Source organism: Bacillus rossius, chromosome 1, assembly GCF_032445375.1.
Source record: "Bacillus rossius redtenbacheri isolate Brsri chromosome 1, Brsri_v3, whole genome shotgun sequence".
NCBI lineage: Eukaryota > Metazoa > Arthropoda > Insecta > Phasmatodea > Bacillidae > Bacillus > Bacillus rossius.
Window position 1 is genome coordinate 177,595,217 of NC_086330.1, and position 19,634 is coordinate 177,614,850.

The 19,634-nt window shown below is 43.4% G+C and overlaps 1 protein-coding gene across 1 annotated transcript; it reads left to right on the plus strand.

Moving 5' to 3' along the window:
- The first annotated feature begins 384 nt into the window (after nt 1–384).
- LOC134540088 (uncharacterized) lies at nt 385–17,917 on the plus strand. The gene is made up of 4 exons (XM_063382604.1): nt 385–412; nt 1,305–1,632; nt 1,726–1,946; nt 17,613–17,917. Exons 1-4 carry the CDS (start codon nt 385–387, stop codon nt 17,915–17,917), a joined length of 882 nt encoding a protein of 293 aa, XP_063238674.1.
- The last annotated feature ends 1,717 nt before the right edge of the window (nt 17,918–19,634 follow it).

The window sequence follows — 19,634 nt, forward strand, 5'->3', positions numbered from 1 at the left end:
GGCCCAGCGCCGCTCGCCAGACGCCGACCAGCGCCGCGAGACAGCGCGCGGAGGAGACCACCCCGCCTGCAGCTCCGGGACGACCGGGTCATGAACAGACCGCTGGGGGAAGAGGACGAGTGGAAGACCTACGTCCCACCCGAAGCGCGCGAGGCAACACTGCGATTCTACCACGATCATGACCTCGCCGGACACCCAGGCTCTGACCAGACCCGGCGAGCCGTCTGCCGGTACTACCACTGGCCGGGGGTGAACCGGGATGTCCGGGTCTACGTCCGGGAGTGCGAGATCTGCCAGCGCCGCAAGGCCCACAGAGACGACAGCACGCAGCAACAGCAGCCTCGCCAGCCGTCAACACCGTTCCAGACGCTCGCGCTGGACGTAATGGGGCCGTACCCCCGCTCGGCACGGGGTAAGCTCTTCCTAATGGTCGTGACCGACATGTTCACCCGCTGGACAGAAGCCTACCCCTGCGGCAACGCACGGGCGGCCACCATCATCGAAGTCCTGACGCGCGAGTTCCTCACTCGGTTCGGCTACCCGGAGTCCGTCTTGACGGACAACGGCAGCCAGTTCCTGGGGACCCAGTGGAGAGGGTGGTGCCAAGAGGCACACATCATCCACCACACCCTCATACCACCCCAGGGCCAATCCGACCGAGCGCAGGAATCAGGATCTGAAAACTCAACTGCGGCTGCGCCTAGGGGAGGACCACAACCAGTGGGACCGCCACGTCGCCAACGCACTGTTCTGCGTCCGGCGGCGCGTGAACGCGGCCACTGGGATGACCCCCGCCGAGATGATCCAGGGGCGTAACCTGCCGCTTCCTGGCGAGCTGGCAACACACGGCGTACCGTACCCAGGAGAGTAACCGGACGAGCGCGACGGACGACGAACCCAGGAGCACGATGCGGCACGCTCAAGACAAGCCCGCTACAGTCAGGGAATCACGCCCCAGACAGCGCGACCCCCGGCACAACTGCGGGCTGGCGATCGGGTGTACGCCCGAGCGTACCCACTGTCGGCAGCGCCGCGCAATTACTGCGCTGGACTCGCTCCCCGCTGGGAGGGGCCCTACACCGTGACGCAGCGCCTGGGGGCGACGTCCTACATGGTGGACTTGGGCGACCGCCGCGTGCAGAAGATCCACCGGGACCACCTGCGAGTGGCGGCGACCCCCGGGGAACCACTCCCGAGCGAACCCGAACATGGGGACACGGCAGACGGACCAGACATCCCCCTTGATGCACTCCCTCCTGGAGGACTGGAGCAACAGCGAGAGGAAGCCGAGGACACCGCTCCAGACGAGCCCGAGTACCTCAACGACGGGGAACTGGACGCGGACGCACCCCACGACCCCGGCGAGGCACCCTGTCCAGCAGAAACCGCGCCACAAGGGGAGGCCCCCGAGAGCGAGCTGCCCCCGCGGCATGAGGAACCTACGGAGACTCACACCACGCCGCGCCGGCGGAGACGAGGCCGGCCCCGCCACGCCAGGTGCCGGGTGACAGAAGTCGCGGGGGACGACTCCGAAGACCCCGCCAGAGCGACCCCTGACCCCGAACCCATTATATCCGACCCAGACGAGGACGAAGAGGAATCGCCCCCGAGCCCGACCAGAGGTGGTTGGGGGCACGCGGCCTCCCTTGCCGACGCAACTTTCCGCGTCACCGTCACACAACCACGCGAGGAGGGGGCTGGACGTCCCCGTCGGACATGACGCAGACCAGCAAGGCTGCAGGAGTTCGTCCTGAACACCACCCTGGGGCGGAGCTCACCCAGCCCAGCGCTTATACCCGAGCGGGAGCGCCAGCCCTACGGACGGCAAGGCCCGACGAGCCCCGCGGGGAGGAGCCCGCGAGAGCGCCCCCGACGGGAGCGCCAACCCCCCGCCCACCTGGCCGAGTACGTCCTGGGCAGTCTCGTCACACCGCCCCACCCATCACGTGCTGCGGCACCGCCTCCCGGCCCAGCTGCCCACGCAGCGAACGAGGCGGTGTCCGCCTGCGCCGACACTCCATGCGCCGCAGCGCCGCCTCCCGGCCCAGCTGTCCACACTGCGACCGAGGCGGCGTCCGCCTGCGCCAGCACCTCATGCGCCGCGGCGCCGCCTTCTGGCCCAGCTGCCCATGCAGCGACCGAGGCGGCGTCCGCCTGCGCCGACACACCATGCGCCGCGGCGCCGCCTCCCGGCCCAGCTGCCCACGCAGCAACCGAGGCGGCGTCCGCCTGCGCCAGCACCTCATGCGCCGCGGTGCCGCCTCCCGGCCCAGCTGCCCACGCAGCGACCGAGGCGGCGTCCGCCTGCGCCAGCACCTCACGCGCCGCCAGCGCTAAGGCGCCACGCGCTATGGGATCGCGTGTCGAAGTGTGCTGGCTGAGCTAGGGGGTCGTTGTACCGCGGGAGCGGGAACACGGGGCGGAGACGGGCTTCCACTGGGGGGGGCATTTGACGTCGTACCGACCATGGCCTTTAAGCCCGTGCTCCGCACCGCCAGTACCGTATCCCGTTTTCGGAGCGCGCCCCATTGCCCAGCCGGATTGAGTCAGGCGAGCGCCTCGGGCGTGACCCCAATAGACAACAAACCTCATTAACTGTCACCGTGGCCATTGGCCTTAATTAAAATGCCCGTGACTATGATCAAGTAAGAATAGGAGAAATCCCTCTAAAACAATTCACAGTGGGACAATATGTTAGTAAATTTACAGTCGCCAACTTGATGTCACAATTTAAATAATTAAATTCATTAAATCATTGTTAAGCCTTAAGCACCCAATTACCAGGTGCTACATTTTAATTGGGCACCTGGAACATGTTTGAACTTGTCATAGAGTAAATTCAATTAATATAAGTTTTTTGATGCCGACTCACAAAGAAGAGAAAGTTTCTCTTCCTTGCGAGGTGGCCATGTTCGGCAGTCTCGAACCACTCCAGGCCGGGAACAGACGTGTGTCCGTGGGCAGCATCCAAGTTTCTTTCATTGATTGTTTTTTATTCTGTACTAAATCTTTAAATTTAAAAACCTTTTGTTAATTCACCGCTGCCCACGTCAACTCGGCGCGTATTTTGCGGAGCCGGGCCTATCCCGACCGTCTTCAGTGTGATACCGCGATACGTATCGTAGCACAGAACGTACGGTATTGGCCGACTCCAGCGAAAGTGTTTTTACTTAAAGATGCCGTGCATATGCCTGCCGGCTGCACACACGTAAGTGTTTCGCCGAATTTAGGAGCCCGTTCATAGAGCCTCCCCTGCACCCGTTAATGTTCGGCGCTGGCCGTCTCCAGCGAGCATCGACCCGCGTCCCGCGAGACTGCCGCGGTAACCATTAGTGTCGCGTAGTGTTATGTTTTTTCTGTGTTAATTGTGTAACGGCTAGACGTCGCCAAGTGTTGGTGAGAGTGTTTTGTAGCGGGACTAGATTAAAGGTAATTCTCACCAACTCGTGTACACTAATTTTCCGGAGTCTCCCGTCCTCCACACGGCCGAGCGGCCTTCACAGTCAAGGGAGAGCCATTCAGGGTAGATTCAAGCCTTGTACCTGGCGGGGCACGCGGGGGCAGAGTACCCACGACCCAACACCAACGGCCTAGCAGCCCGCTAGCCTGGCGCCCTTCCAGACAACAAGAGCACCGCGACGCCCGTAGCGCCCGTCAGGTACCCCCCGGGCCTTTCACAGAGGTCGGGTGACGGCAGTCGAGAGATCCTAGACATATTCACTGGGGAAATAATTATGATTGTAAAATGTATACGAAAGAAATACATTTTTACAAGACCTGACATAATTTGTTTGTATTGTGATATGTTAGGTATTTTGAGTTATGTACAGGATTTTTCAACATTCTAAATTAAAACAGCAAGTCTAATGTAAAACAAGACCAACATATAAAGGGTCATGCCGATAGGATCAAGGGATAAACTTGGATACCGGAAACAGAATAATTCCAGTGCTGTTTTCGTTTTGCACTTGCGTGGCAGGTAGATAATAAGTACATAAAGGTTTGTAAGATAGGGAAGGGATAATTGGGTAACATTTATTTTCACATTCAATTTTATTCATTGAATTAGAACCACGTCTGAAGTCGTATGAAGTGCATTTCATTCCCAGCATATGTCCACTGTATTACGAATAAAAATTCACAGATCCAACTTCCACGAAAACACACATTTTATAGGTAATAACACCCCTGTTTTGCAATTTTAAAATTAACTTATTTACACATATTATTACGCAGGAACATTTAAGTTTATATAAATTGCATATGTTTATGTACTTCGTGATCAATTAAAGTAAAATAATAATACACGACTCGACGAGAATGGAAAAGTGTGACTACACTTTCATGTCGTGTAATTTTTAATAAAACTTTGACGAATACGGCGAAGCATTTTATATTTAGTAATAAATTATTCCATCGCATCCTGCAAATATTCAATAGAATTCCTCAAATAGTAATCATCACTATCAACAACTAACCTCGCCTGGTACATCGCCATTTTATTTTCTGTTGCTTAGCCTCCGGTTAAGCAGCTAGCGAATGATTCATCCACCCGCTAAGTTAGCCGGAACTTTAACGGGAAGGTAGACGTTAACTACAGGTAGTCATAAAACCGAAATAAGAGCTAGCCTGTGGTTAAATTTTAGCTGGAACTTTAGTCGGAGGTCATAAAACCAGCCCTTAACAATGAAACATAATTAACTTTATAACTGAATTTTTGTAAATATTTTATTTCATAAATAATTCCGTTAAACATGATGAAACAGTTTATGTCCTAGAATAGGTGCTCATCAGAATGAAGAAAAAAATTCCGAATAATTATATTTTTGAGTACTTTTGGCACACTTTTTTTCAAAATTAGATGAAGAGTAATGTATTTATTTTTTAAAATGGCAATTGTTCAAAATTTGACCAGGAAGTACCACATTTTATGCTTTATGAAAGAGAAATTGGGATTGCTTTTAGGAATCTTATGTACACAGTAATATTTTACTTATTTTGAAGGTCGAGTTTGTAACATTTCATAAAGTTCGGAATAAAACTATACATTTGTATAAAAAAACATGCGAACAAACATAAATTCTTCTTTATATTTGTGTATATATTTATATACATATTTCAGTGTACACAATCATTTCGATTATGTTTATAAGATTTATTTTAATTGTAAGAAAAAATAAATGTTATATGCCTACCAATGTACTGAGCTGTGCATTTAAGGTTATTACAACACTTACTTAAACAAGTAATTTTCTTTAACAACCTATGATTTTAAAATGTAATAATGAGTCCTATAGGAATTGTAAGATTAAAAATTGAAATGGATGAGATTTGACCCCAAGTATTTTTGTGCATCTATTATGAATAATGCCACTGTGCTAAATACATCCATCGCGAATATAGGAAAAATTTTATGTATGTATTCACTGTATAGTCCCAAAATTATAATTTATTTTTTAAGTTACGACTATCTCCTTGAGTCACACTTTAAGTTTGATAAAATGTTTTCCAGAAAATGTTTGCTGCCACAGAGATTTATTTGGCACCGCTAAGTTTCATATGTTCCCAGTGTTCGTATAAGCGAATATGTATAGGTTAATGCCACAAAGCGTAGACGACTTCGACACCAACGCACCTAAGGAATTTTAACTTCAAAAAATTACTTCGAGCAGTTAGCTATGTCGTAATTGTTGTAACCAAACATAGCAGGAACTTTTCCAACCATAATAAATAACCATAACTAAAGAAAACTTGGAACAAACGTACATTCTATATGGCCAAAATACCCTTATCATATTTGTGCTAACGGCGTAGGATCATGCCCTGCCGCTAGAATACTCTGCATAATGTGTCTCCCATTTTTATCCTATATTGTTCTACTACAATATTTGCTGAAATATTGGCAGACACGCTTCTAGAGGCAACGCCCAATTTTGATTATGTCGCGCACCCGACTAGTCCCACCTAAGACCATACTCACATAACCTGTTTGCACACAATAATCATTTATGTTGTTGTTAACCTTATAGCTACATATTTCATGAGATAATAATCCTGTCTGGAATCATTTTTACTAATACACAATTCGTTTCGCTTTTATAAATGTTGCAATTTATTTAAATGCTGGGTGTATTAGGATGCCTTAAGAGTTATGTAAGGCACGTCATGAAGACATTCTTCTTTGAAGTTATTGAGGAAGTTGCTTAGTTTCCCGGGTATGGGGGCGACTGCATCGTTTCGACCCGGCGTAGTGACTATTCCGGATTCCCTAAGTAAAAGGACGGATTTTCATCGAACGGAATAGTGACTATTCCGTCTACGAAATAAATTCTGAAAGGTGGCCCGGATTTTTACCGACACGGAATAGTATATATTCCGCACAATCGTAGGAATGACGGAATTGTGTCGAAACGGTGTAGTGACTATTCTGTTTGTTATTAGCATCTACAAATAGCACACGGAAAAGTGTCGAAATATTTTAGGTGAAATTCCAGTGACTAACCTGTACGCCAGAACCATACCGATCCGGAATTCTGTCGAATCTGATATTTTAAAACTAGTTCATATAAAAGACGGTAGACTGCAGGCTTATCCTGTTTGAGCAATGCTGCCACCTGGCAGTGAAGCTAAAAGCTATGAGTTTGACTTGAAGTTGAAATACTATCCACGGAGTTTCGCAAGGGTCGCAGAGAACATCAAAATTAACGTTTTCATAGTAGGATTATAAATGCCATTAACAGAATCTTAGTATCAGGTTTATTTCCACGTAATTTAAATACAAAAAAAGTCACATACCTATAGATGAAATAATAATTGGTTCATAAATAATAAATTGACAGTTAATGTTAAGAAAACCTGCTATACATGATAATATTAAAATATAATTTGACGTCGTACCTCCTCTTTATTAAACAAAAAACCCGGGTCACAATCCTGTCCGCGGCGCAACACTCCAGCCATGACCCTGGTAGTGCCCCCACTCGTCACTAGATGGCAGTTGTAAATATAAAGAGACAAGGTATTATAGTTATTTTATATATGTTATTATTGTAAATATTTATGTAGATTATTAAGGATATATTGTAAGTATGTTTTGTAGACGTGTAAATACTATTGTAAAATGCAAAAGATCAAAAGAGATAGAAATATGTAAAACTTTAACACAAATGATTGTAGACGAAACGTGTATAAATTGTGCGGGCTAACAAGCCATTAATTTTAATGGAGCCAAGTCAACCACAATAATTTTAACTAAAAATGTACAGCTCCTGATCGCGCACTTAAAATCTTTAATCAAGAAATTCCCTACGAAAAATCTGTAAGATATTTAGGCCTAACTCTCGACTCAAGTCTCACCTGGAAACACCAGGTTAATAAAGTTTCATGGATTGCAATCGGCACTTTAAGATCCCTATACCCAATGTTTAAGGCCCCTCAATTCCCCAGAAAGAAAAAACTTCAACTATACCTACAAATAGTTCGCCCTCAACTTCTTTATGCTTGCGAAATATATGGCTATGCAGCCAAGTCGCACATAAAAAAAGCTTCAAATAACACAAAATAGATTCCTAAGAGTAATATCAGATTGCGCCTGGTATACTAGCAATCTAGAAGTACACCAGCTCCTTAAAGTAGAATATGTCTCGGACTATATAAAACGCCAAAATAGGTCTTTTTATGGTCAACTCCCGGCACATCCTAATGTTTTTATACATACTATCCCCGACTACGACCCAGCTGTCCAGCGACAATTTAAAAAACCGCGACTTGCCTAAGCCAAGGCCACATACATCCCAGTACACACTGCACCGAAACGAGTATACACAGCCGAAATGCGGCCCAGCGGGGCCCTATATTACCGTGTAAATTTATTATCAGTATAGCCCGGTCAACTGTACATCACCGTTAGAACTTAAGCGTAGGAGTTGTGGCCAGGGACTTGTGATGAAGGATTGGGCAATTTCTCTAACTGACCGACTGCCTTTTGCTGGCGACAGGCGACATGAAGCTATGTCCACTCCTGAGCGTGACCCGAAGCAGCAACTCACGGAAACTTTACATTTAATCGTTTCACGAATTTAATTAAAATTATTATACATTCGTTCTTTTAGGTCTTCATTAGCCCATGCGGGGCTATAGTTCATGCTAGTTGTTTTCCCCAAAAAAATTAAAAAAAAAAAAATTGCAGGCATCATCGCAGTGTTTACTAATTCTATGCGCTCTCTCCTTCACCAGACTCACTCTACACGATGATATGCCTGCTTGGTCAGCCGGGTATGTGCGGCCTTGGAACTATACACTACACTCACACAACGAGATTAATTAGGCCATTTTTGCGCACACTCCACACGCCTCTAAATACAGACATCACGACACTCTCATGCATCAGTTAGCCAACTAACTGAGGGGAAAGGGTGACCTCCCCCCGCCTGACATCTACACTAATAAAAATAGAGCCAAGCAACAAGCGACAGCTATTTTACTTCTTTCTGGACCGTGAGCCACCTTTAATCTTAAAATCGCACACTTCGCGCCCCGCCGTCGTTTCCAATGATTCGAACAAAGTGACGGGGTCGCAATATTTATATTGGCAACCACATAGCGAGTTATGGGAACATAATAGTTCCTGGTATCGCTGTCACACGCTCTCGGCCGAGCATATGAGGTAACGGCCTAGAGAGCTCTCCTCTCTCCCAGCCAATCTGGGAGAATAAATATTATCGCAAGCAAAAGTGGTATTATTGGCTTGCCTTCCTCAGCTAGCGACATTAGTGAGACCGCGGGCTTCTTTCTTTCTCTCTCTCTCTCTCATTCTACCTCTCTCCGCCCACCCATCCGCTAGCGACTCCTTGTGAGACCGCGGGCAATCCTCTGCTAGCGACTCTTAGTGAGACCGCGGGCATCCCTCTCTCCTACATCCAACCTCTCTGCTAGCGACTCCTTGCGAGACCGCGGGCACATCCCTCCTCCTACCCCCTGAGTTGAATGAGGAAGCGTTCCGGCTGCCGCCGCACCCGGCGGAAGTCTACTCTCTCCGAGGTACCGCCATCAGGCTCCACCCAGCCTACCTGGGAAGTAGTATAGGATAGGGCATCCGAGGACTGGGTTCTGGGTGAGGTGCCGAGGTGCCGACCGCCATCTTGGATTTGTGACGTCACGGCGGCAAAAATTCCTCAAAAATGCCTCAAAATGACTCAAAATTTCCCGTTTTAAGAAAAAATTTCCTGTTTCCGAGGGAAAAATTCCCGTTTCGAGGGAAAATTTCCCGTTTTATTCCTCAAAAATCCCAACGGCTAGAAATGTCCTGATAGAGGCTTAAGCATCCTTAACTCAAGCCTCAGTTAAGCCTCTATCAGGATGTGACCTTGACCTTTGACCTTGACCCCGGCGGCCATCTTGGATCCGCCATTTTGGATGACGTCATTTCGTTTTCTAGAAAATTCCGGCATTGTGTTATCCGACATATTGGACGATGACGTCACCGTTGCAATTTTCGTTACGGCCGCCATCTTTAACTTTTTTATTTATTATCCGATTACAATGAAAAAATGTTTAAAATTTATTAAAAAATCCATTTAATAAAATTTTAATAAAAAATATTTAAAAAATATACTTTTACGACACGGAGTTCGGAGTCCTCGGTTCGAACCCGGTGAGGCCAAAAAAAATTAAAAATGGCGACCGATCCTCCTCCCGTGGTGACTTTTGGCAGACTGACTCCCACCACTTTTCTTAAAGCATATATATCGTCACCTAGTATGACGTCATGTCCGCCATCTTGTCTTCGATGCTGGAAGCCATCATCATCATTGTATCGTCGACGAGAGTGCGCTGACACCATGTTAGTTTAGTTCGTATCCGCTAGAGTGCAGTAATAATTTATTACTGTGACACCCGCCATCTTGAAATATGGCCGCCATCTTGAAAATCCGTAATTATTTAGCTAGAAATTCGGGAAAAGTTCCAAAATTCATTAAATAAATCACTCATTAACATACATATTGATTCGATCCGCTCCAGTCCTTGGTTCGATCCCTGAATGATGCAAAACATTTAATTTTATATAAAAAATAATAATTTCAATAAACCATGTTCAAAATTCTTAAAGAGACTTTAAATCCTCTACTACCATCATCCTATCAGACACCAAGACCACCATATTGGAAATTCGTAATTGTAATGCTAGAGATTCGGGAAAAAGTTCAAAATTCATTAAATAAATTTGTAATCTATATACTGATTGATTAGATCGACTAAGGTCCTTGACACGATCCCTGGCCGATACAAAACAACTTTAATTTTAAAAAAGTACCAGAAAAGTGTAAGGTTCGAGAAATAAAACACCTCAAAGTCTTTTACAAACATAATATTTATTACACAATTTCTATCCTACTACAGAATCACTTGCGAAAGCCAACAACAATCTTATAAACATTTAGCCCTGCATAGACGTGCAACGACTACTTCTTAGCTCCAAATGGCTCCCAAAGCTCCAACAGCCTCCAAATGCTTAACACAGCTCCAAATGGCTCCAAATCCTCCAACAGCTCCAAAAAAAGGCTCCAAATGCTCCAATAGCTTCCAAATGCTTAACACAGCTCCAAATGACTCCAAATGCTCCAAACGGCCTCCAAATGCTTGACAGCCTCCAAATGCTTAACACAGCTCTAAATGGCTCCAAATGCTCCAAACGGCCTCCAAATGCTTGACAGCTCCAAATGTCTCCAGCAGCTCCAAATGCTCCAACAGCTCCAAAAAAAGGCTCCAAATGCTCCAACAGCCTCCAAATGCTTAACACAGCTCCAAATGGCTCCAAATGCTTGACAGCTCCAAATGCATAACACAGCTCCAAATGGCTCCAAATGCTCCAAACGGCCTCCAAATGCTTGACAGCTCCAAATGTCTCCAGCAGCTCCAAATGCTCCAACAGCTCTAAAAAAAGGCTCCAAAAGCTCCAACAGCCTCCAAATGCTTAACACAGTTCCAAATGGCTCCAAATGCTCCAAACGGCCTCCAAATGGCTCCAACAGCTCCAACAGCCTCCAAATGCTTGACAGCTCCAAATGTTTCCAGCAGCTCCAAATGCTCCAAATGGCTCCAACAGCCTCCAAATGCTTAACACAGCTCTAAATGGCTCCAACAGCTCCAAAAGACTCCAAATGCTTCAAAAGGCTCCAATTGCTCCAAGAGCTCCATCTTCAATTGGTTCCAACTGATTCCTATTACTTTTATCGAACTTGGCATGATTACTAACATGTCTTTATCAGTATACATTTTGACTGGCAGTGGTAACGTTTTTTTACACCTTTAAGTTATAAGTTTTATTTAGAAATCAGATTTCGATAAATGATAGCTTCCATCTGGAAAGAAAATATATTAATTTATCTTCAAGTTTATACACATACATTTAATTTAATCCATTATTGTATGTAGCCAGCTTCCCTCAGTTCTTTGAGTATGAAGGATATTTCTTTAATGTTCGAATAGTTTCCTGTACAAAGCGATCCATGTAGTAGTCGTAGCCTGTTAACCAATATGTTAGGATCTTCCCATGAGGTATAATCAATCTCTTCTGCTGCCTTCATCATCCTTGCATGTTTATAATAAATATTATCTCTGGTGTTTATCGTTTTAATACCAACCACAAGATCACTTTCGTCATCTTGCCAGTGATTATCACAAGCTTGATCAGGATAATTTATTTTATTACGCCGTTTCCATCGTTTTGGTCTCAAACCACCATCACAGTCTTCGCTCTTGCATGCTTTTGGTGCTTCAGTACAGTACTCAATCATGTCAGCCTCAGATGTGTCACCACAATCTTCAATCATGTCAGCACCACAAACTTGATCAGGATAATTTATTTTATTACGTCGTTTCCATCGTTTTGGTCTCAGACTGCCATCACAGTCTTCGATCTTGCCTGCTTTAGGTGTTTCAGTACAGTACTCAATCATGTCAGCCTCAGATGTGTCACCACAATCTTCAATCATGCCAGCCTCAGATGATTCATCAAAGTCTTCGACCTTGTAAGCTTCAGGTGGTTCTCCATCTTTCACATTTTCATGGAGACGACTAGATATTGGAGTAAATATATTTTCATTTCTAATGTGGTTACAACTTCCTTCGTTTGTTTTAAATTTTAAATTATTATCTTGATCTAGATCAGTAATTTTAGCATTAGCTTTTTCGCCTTCGTTCCTCTTCCGCGATGTTGTAGCCCAGTCTTCGTTATCTTTATTCATCTTAATTGTACAGGTCTTGTAATGTCTATCCAAGTAATATCTTCTACCAAAGGATTTCTGACACTGACTGCAATGAAATGGTTTTTGACAAGGACCCAAATTACACTCGCTTCTCTCATGTCGTTTAGCATTCTTTCTCAAGGTAAACACCTTGCTACAGTATCTACAGTGATGACGTTTTGATACAGCAACAAATCCCGTTTCAGGATTCATATTAGTTATTGAGACTAATGCCAGATGCAAACTAAGAGTTTTAAATTAGATATATTACTTAAATAGAATTTTTTAATTATTTCATCAGCGAGAATTAATTTATCTCATTCAAAGGTACTTGTTGCAAGTAGTTCTGCTTTTCAACAACAGATGTCGCCACATGTTACTTGCAGGTAAATAATATTTAGTTCTTTTATGCGGGATGCGGGATGCTCACTAACGATCGCAAAAGAAGGATGGCTTCGCTAGACTCCAAGGAGAAGGAAGTTCGTCCATCCTGTTAGTGCTTCTTAGATTTCTCAGAGATTATTTGACTGAGTAATGATATTTTTTTTTAAATTTCCACCTGATAAAAATATTACAAGTGCTGATTTATTGGCAGAATTTCAATAATTAAATGCGACCTTGAATAAAAAATGACATGACTCATTAAGTAAAAAATTCTTCATGCAGAGATCAATTCCTCATCAGTAACCAGAAGCACTCGGAGAAAACCATCAGATGTCTAGTCAGGAATAATCAGAAGCACCCAGAGAAAACCATCAAAATATTGTCAAGAATAATCAGGAGCACACGGAGAAAACTACCATACTATTGTCAAGAATAAACGGGAGCACACGGAGAAATCCACCATAATATTGACAAGAATAATCAGGAGCACACGGAGAAAACCACCGCAAGTTTTCTTTGATATCATAAAATTTCAGGAAAAAAATAATACTAAAAATAAAAATAAATTAAAAAAAAATTTAAAAAAAATAAAATAAAAAAAATACATAAATATATTCTGCTAGCTTGTGAACTTCTCATTGTTGAACAAAGATAGAGTTCTAGTACAAGCCAGAATTTTATGTATTTTTTTTATTTTATTTTTTTTAATTTTTTATTAATTTATTTTTATTTTTAGTATTATTTTTTTCCTGAAATTTTATGATATCAAAGAAAACTTGCGGTGGTTTTCTCCGTGTGCTCCTGATTATTCTTGTCAATATTATGGTGGATTTCTCCGTGTGCTCCCGTTTATTCTTGACAATATTATGGTAGTTTTCTCCGTGTGCTCCTGATTATTCTTGACAATATTTTGATGGTTTTCTCTGGGTGCTTCTGATTATTCCTGACTAGACATCTGATGGTTTTCTCCGAGTGCTTCTGGTTACTGATGAGGAATTGATCTCTGCATGAAGAATTTTTTACTTAATGAGTCATGTCATTTTTTATTCAAGGTCGCATTTAATTATTGAAATTCTGCCAATAAATCAGCACTTGTAATATTTTTATCAGGTGGAAATTTAAAAAAAATATCATTACTCAGTCAAATAATCTCTGAGAAATCTAAGAAGCACTAACAGGATGGACGAACTTCCTTCTCCTTGGAGTCTAGCGAAGCCATCCTTCTTTTGCGATCGTTAGTGAGCATCCCGCATCCCGCATAAAAGAACTAAATATTATTTACCTGCAAGTAACATGTGGCGACATCTGTTGTTGAAAAGCAGAACTACTTGCAACAAGTACCTTTGAATGAGATAAATTAATTCTCGCTGATGAAATAATTAAAAAATTCTATTTAAGTAATATATCTAATTTAAAACTCTTAGTTTGCATCTGGCATTAGTCTCAATAACTAATATGAATCCTGAAACGGGATTTGTTGCTGTATCAAAACGTCATCACTGTAGATACTGTAGCAAGGTGTTTACCTTGAGAAAGAATGCTAAACGACATGAGAGAAGCGAGTGTAATTTGGGTCCTTGTCAAAAACCATTTCATTGCAGTCAGTGTCAGAAATCCTTTGGTAGAAGATATTACTTGGATAGACATTACAAGACCTGTACAATTAAGATGAATAAAGATAACGAAGACTGGGCTACAACATCGCGGAAGAGGAACGAAGGCGAAAAAGCTAATGCTAAAATTACTGATCTAGATCAAGATAATAATTTAAAATTTAAAACAAACGAAGGAAGTTGTAACCACATTAGAAATGAAAATATATTTACTCCAATATCTAGTCGTCTCCATGAAAATGTGAAAGATGGAGAACCACCTGAAGCTTACAAGGTCGAAGACTTTGATGAATCATCTGAGGCTGGCATGATTGAAGATTGTGGTGACACATCTGAGGCTGACATGATTGAGTACTGTACTGAAACACCTAAAGCAGGCAAGATCGAAGACTGTGATGGCAGTCTGAGACCAAAACGATGGAAACGACGTAATAAAATAAATTATCCTGATCAAGTTTGTGGTGCTGACATGATTGAAGATTGTGGTGACACATCTGAGGCTGACATGATTGAGTACTGTACTGAAGCACCAAAAGCATGCAAGAGCGAAGACTGTGATGGTGGTTTGAGACCAAAACGATGGAAACGGCGTAATAAAATAAATTATCCTGATCAAGCTTGTGATAATCACTGGCAAGATGACGAAAGTGATCTTGTGGTTGGTGTTAAAACGATAAACACCAGAGATAATATTTATTATAAACATGCAAGGATGATGAAGGCAGCAGAAGAGATTGATTATACCTCATGGGAAGATCCTAACATATTGGTTAACAGGCTACGACTACTACATGGATCGCTTTGTGCAGGAAACTATTCGAACATTAAAGAAATATCCTTCATACTCAAAGAACTGAGGGAAGCTGGCTACATACAATAATGGATTAAATTAAATGTATGTGTATAAACTTGAAGATAAATTAATATATTTTCTTTCCAGATGGAAGCTATCATTTATCGAAATCTGATTTCTAAATAAAACTTATAACTTAAAGGTGTAAAAAAACGTTACCACTGCCAGTCAAAATGTATACTGATAAAGACATGTTAGTAATCATGCCAAGTTCGATAAAAGTAATAGGAATCAGTTGGAACCAATTGAAGATGGAGCTCTTGGAGCAATTGGAGCCTTTTGAAGCATTTGGAGTCTTTTGGAGCTGTTGGAGCCATTTAGAGCTGTGTTAAGCATTTGGAGGCTGTTGGAGCCATTTGGAGCATTTGGAGCTGCTGGAAACATTTGGAGCTGTCAAGCATTTGGAGGCTGTTGGAGCTGTTGGAGCCATTTGGAGGCCGTTTGGAGCATTTGGAGCCTTTTGAAGCATTTGGAGCTGTCAAGCATTTGGAGCATTTGGAGCTGCTGGAAACATTTGGAGCTGTCAAGCATTTGGAGGCCGTTTGGAGCATTTGGAGCCATTTGGAACTGTGTTAAGCATTTGGAGGCTGTTGGAGCTTTTGGAGCCTTTTTTTAGAGCTGTTGGAGCATTTGGAGCTGCTGGAGACATTTGGAGCTGTCAAGCATTTGGAGGCCGTTTGGAGCATTTGGAGCCATTTGGAGCTGTGTTATGCATTTGGAGCTGTCAAGCATTTGGAGCCATTTGGAGCTGTGTTAAGCATTTGGAGGCTGTTGGAGCATTTGGAGCCTTTTTTTTGGAGCTGTTGGAGCATTTGGAGCTGCTGGAGACATTTGGAGCTGTCAAGCATTTGGAGGCCGTTTGGAGCATTTGGAGCCATTTAGAGCTGTGTTAAGCATTTGGAGGCTGTCAAGCATTTGGAGGCCGTTTGGAGCATTTGGAGCCATTAGGAGCTGTGTTAAGCATTTGGAGGCTATTGGAGCATTTGGAGCCTTTTTTTGGAGCTGTTGGAGCATTTGGAGCCATTTGGAGCTGTGTTAAGCATTTGGAGGCTGTTGGAGCTTTGGGAGCCATTTGGAGCTAAGAAGTAGTCGTTGCACGTCTATGCAGGGCTAAATGTTTATAAGATTGTTGTTGGCTTTCGCAAGTGATTCTGTAGTAGGATAGAAATTGTGTAATAAATATTATGTTTGTAAAAGACTTTGAGGTGTTTTATTTCTCGAACCTTACACTTTTCTGGTACTTTTTTAAAATTAAAGTTGTTTTGTATCGGCCAGGGATCGTGTCAAGGACCTTAGTCGATCTAATCAATCAGTATATAGATTACAAATTTATTTAATGAATTTTGAACTTTTTCCCGAATCTCTAGCATTACAATTACGAATTTCCAATATGGTGGTCTTGGTGTCTGATAGGATGATGGTAGTAGAGGATTTAAAGTCTCTTTAAGAATTTTGAACATGGTTTATTGAAATTATTATTTTTTATATAAAATTAAATGTTTTGCATCATTCAGGGATCGAACCAAGGACTGGAGCGGATCGAATCAATATGTATGTTAATGAGTGATTTATTTAATGAATTTTGGAACTTTTCCCGAATTTCTAGCTAAATAATTACGGATTTTCAAGATGGCGGCCATATTTCAAGATGGCGGGTGTCACAGTAATAAATTATTACTGCACTCTAGCGGATACGAACTAAACTAACATGGTGTCAGCGCACTCTCGTCGACGATACAATGATGATGATGGCTTAGAGCATCGAAGACAAGATGGCGGACATGACGTCATACTAGGTGACGATATATATGCTTTAAGAAAAGTGGTGGGAGTCAGTCTGCCAAAAGTCACCACGGGAGGAGGATCGGTCGCCATTTTTAATTTTTTTTGGCCTCACCGGGTTCGAACCGAGGACTCCGAACTCCGTGTCGTAAAAGTATATTTTTTAAATATTTTTTTATTAAAATTTTATTAAATGGATTTTTTAATAAATTTTAAAAAATTTTTCATTGAAATCGGATAATAAATAAAAAAGTTAAAGATGGCGGCCGTAACGAAAATTGCAACGGTGACGTCATCGTCCAATATGTCGGATAACACAATGCCGGAATTTTCTAGAAAACGAAATGACGTCATCCAAAATGGCGGATCCAAGATGGCCGCCGGGGTCAAGGTCAAAGGTCAAGGTCACATCCTGATAGAGGCTTAACTGAGGCTTGAGTTAAGGATGCTTAAGCCTCTATCAGGACATTTCTAGCCGTTGGGATTTTTGAGGAATAAAACGGGAAATTTTCCCTCGAAACGGGAATTTTTCCCTCGGAAACGGGAAATTTTTTCTTAAAACGGGAAATTTTGAGTCATTTTGAGGCATTTTTGAGGAATTTTTGCCGCCGTGACGTCACAAATCCAAGATGGCGGTCGGCACCTCGGCACCTCACCCAGAACCCAGTCCTCGGATGCCCTATCCTATACTACTCTGGGAGCCTCAGGCAACCTACCTGCGGGGCTACTTCACAGCAGCAACAGGCCAGGGGGAACCAAGTCCTGCCTACAGCCCCCTCCATTCCTACCAGTTCTCCCCTGTCCCCTACTCCCCAGAGCAATTCCCAACTGCCGAGCAACTCTTCCCTCACCCCCCTGAGTTACTCTCTCCTATCAAGACATCCTACCCCCGCCTCATTCCCCTCACCCTACCCTCACCACCCCCACGCAAGGCCTTGACGACCGGCACCACCGGGAGCCAGCCGCAGGACCCGCGGCCGCAACCCATCTCGGCCCGACTGGCGGCCCGCCTGCAGGAACTCTTCGGCAGTGACGCCTAGGCGCACTGCAACCCCGGGGGTTTTCACCCCCACCTTTACACCTCATTGTCAGCACGTCCTCGGTCAGCTGCACTGGGCCGAACGGTCCACTCCCGCCTCAGAGTGTGAGGCTGCTCTACCAAAGAGCTGGCGCCGGGCAAACAACAACAACTGAACGACCGAGCGACGTCCACCCCGTTTCCACAGCTTCACCAGAGACGAGGCTGCGACAAATTATACATCAGCAAATCTGGATATAAATTTGAACTATTATTAAATCCAAAAAGTACGCTTACAGCAAAGAAATTGGGCTTAAATATTGACTGTACTTTATTTAAATCATGGTTCTGTACATGTTGTATACAAAAATCTAAAATAGTCCCTGTACCCGTACTTATATTTTAAAACATATATATATATTTTTTTTTAGTTAAATTAATATTTTTTTAATTTTGAAATGCACTTTCATTGGTTGCCATTTGTAACGTTTCCGTGCATTGTGGAAGCAGCAGATGCGACAATGAAATGTCAGGGAGATCCTTCTCCGTTTACGTTTTCGATGTCTCCGTTTCCGTGCCATTGTAGAACGGGCCTGAGAGTGCATTTCAAGATTAATAAATAATAATAAAAAATTATTATTTTTTAAAATCTAATTACGGGCAGAATTTGAAAATATATAAAATTAACGACAAATTAATAAAGAACACTAAAAATGTTAGTTTTTCAAACAAATGTTAACGTATTTAGAACATAAACTAGGGTTGCCAACCGTCCCGTATTGTACGGGATTTCCCGTATTCTGTGACTAAAAGAATTATCCCGTACGTAGGCAGGACGGGACGTGATATTTCCCGTATCATGTTTAAAGTTCAATTCACACACCTGCATAAAATTGAAAAAGTATTTTTCCGCCTGCGCCGCACCACCTGTTATATGTATTGCGACATTGCGAGGCTCCGTTTACTCCGCAGTTCACTGGCCACCAAATAGTTCATGTTGACGCCGACAGGTGGCATCACTCATCCGCGCTTAGTCTGTTATGTTTATGTTGATATTGTGTTGAGTTGAAAACGGATAAAGTTATCTTTATTATCATATCTTTATGTATTAAATTCATCACTCAAAAAATTATTAGGCCAATACAACAAATTTTAATATTTCAACCAATAATATAACCAACCAATAAATAATTTATTTTCAGATACAAAAACTGCTAAAAATAGCACCAATTTGCATATCTCCCCCCCCCCCCCCCCCCGGGGCTCTATTAGGCGGGGTTCAGTGTCCCTTATGGTCAGGGTGAAATAGTTGGTAACCCTAACATAAACAAACATGACTACCACCAAATCCAAATACTCGGCGTCTATTGGTCGCACGGAGCAACGTAAACGGAAGAGCTCAGCATTGCCGAGCTAATCCGTGCGGGTCCGTCTCCATCTGCGTGCCATTATGGAAACTCTGTTCCGTGAGATCCGTCTCCGTTTACGTGATCCGTCTCCGTTTCCGTGCCATTGTAGAACGGGCCTTAAAAAGAACCGTATCATTATGTTTTTTACAACTGACTTTCTGAATTATGAACATGACTTTTTTAGCCTTATTTTGGATGTCAGGTGCCACAGGAATGAAATTTATTAGGAAATGAGAATTGCAATCGTTAGAGTTAATACATTTTTCGCAGTTGGAGCTTTGTTTGCATTAACATTATTTCTTAAATCACGCCTTATTTGAGCCGTGAGCC

What these genes read in the sequence shown, in the direction of transcription:
- LOC134540088 (XM_063382604.1), top strand. Translation starts at nt 385, where the DNA reads ATGGGGCCGTACCCCCGCTCGGCACGGG. An exon ending in GTACCCCCGCTCGGCACGGG is followed by an intron (nt 413 to 1,304) that starts GTAAGCTCTTCC and finishes ACACCGCTCCAG; the next exon opens with ACGAGCCCGAGTACCTCAAC. An exon ending in CACACCGCCCCACCCATCAC is followed by an intron (nt 1,947 to 17,612) that starts GTGCTGCGGCAC and finishes GCTACTTCACAG; the next exon opens with CAGCAACAGGCCAGGGGGAA.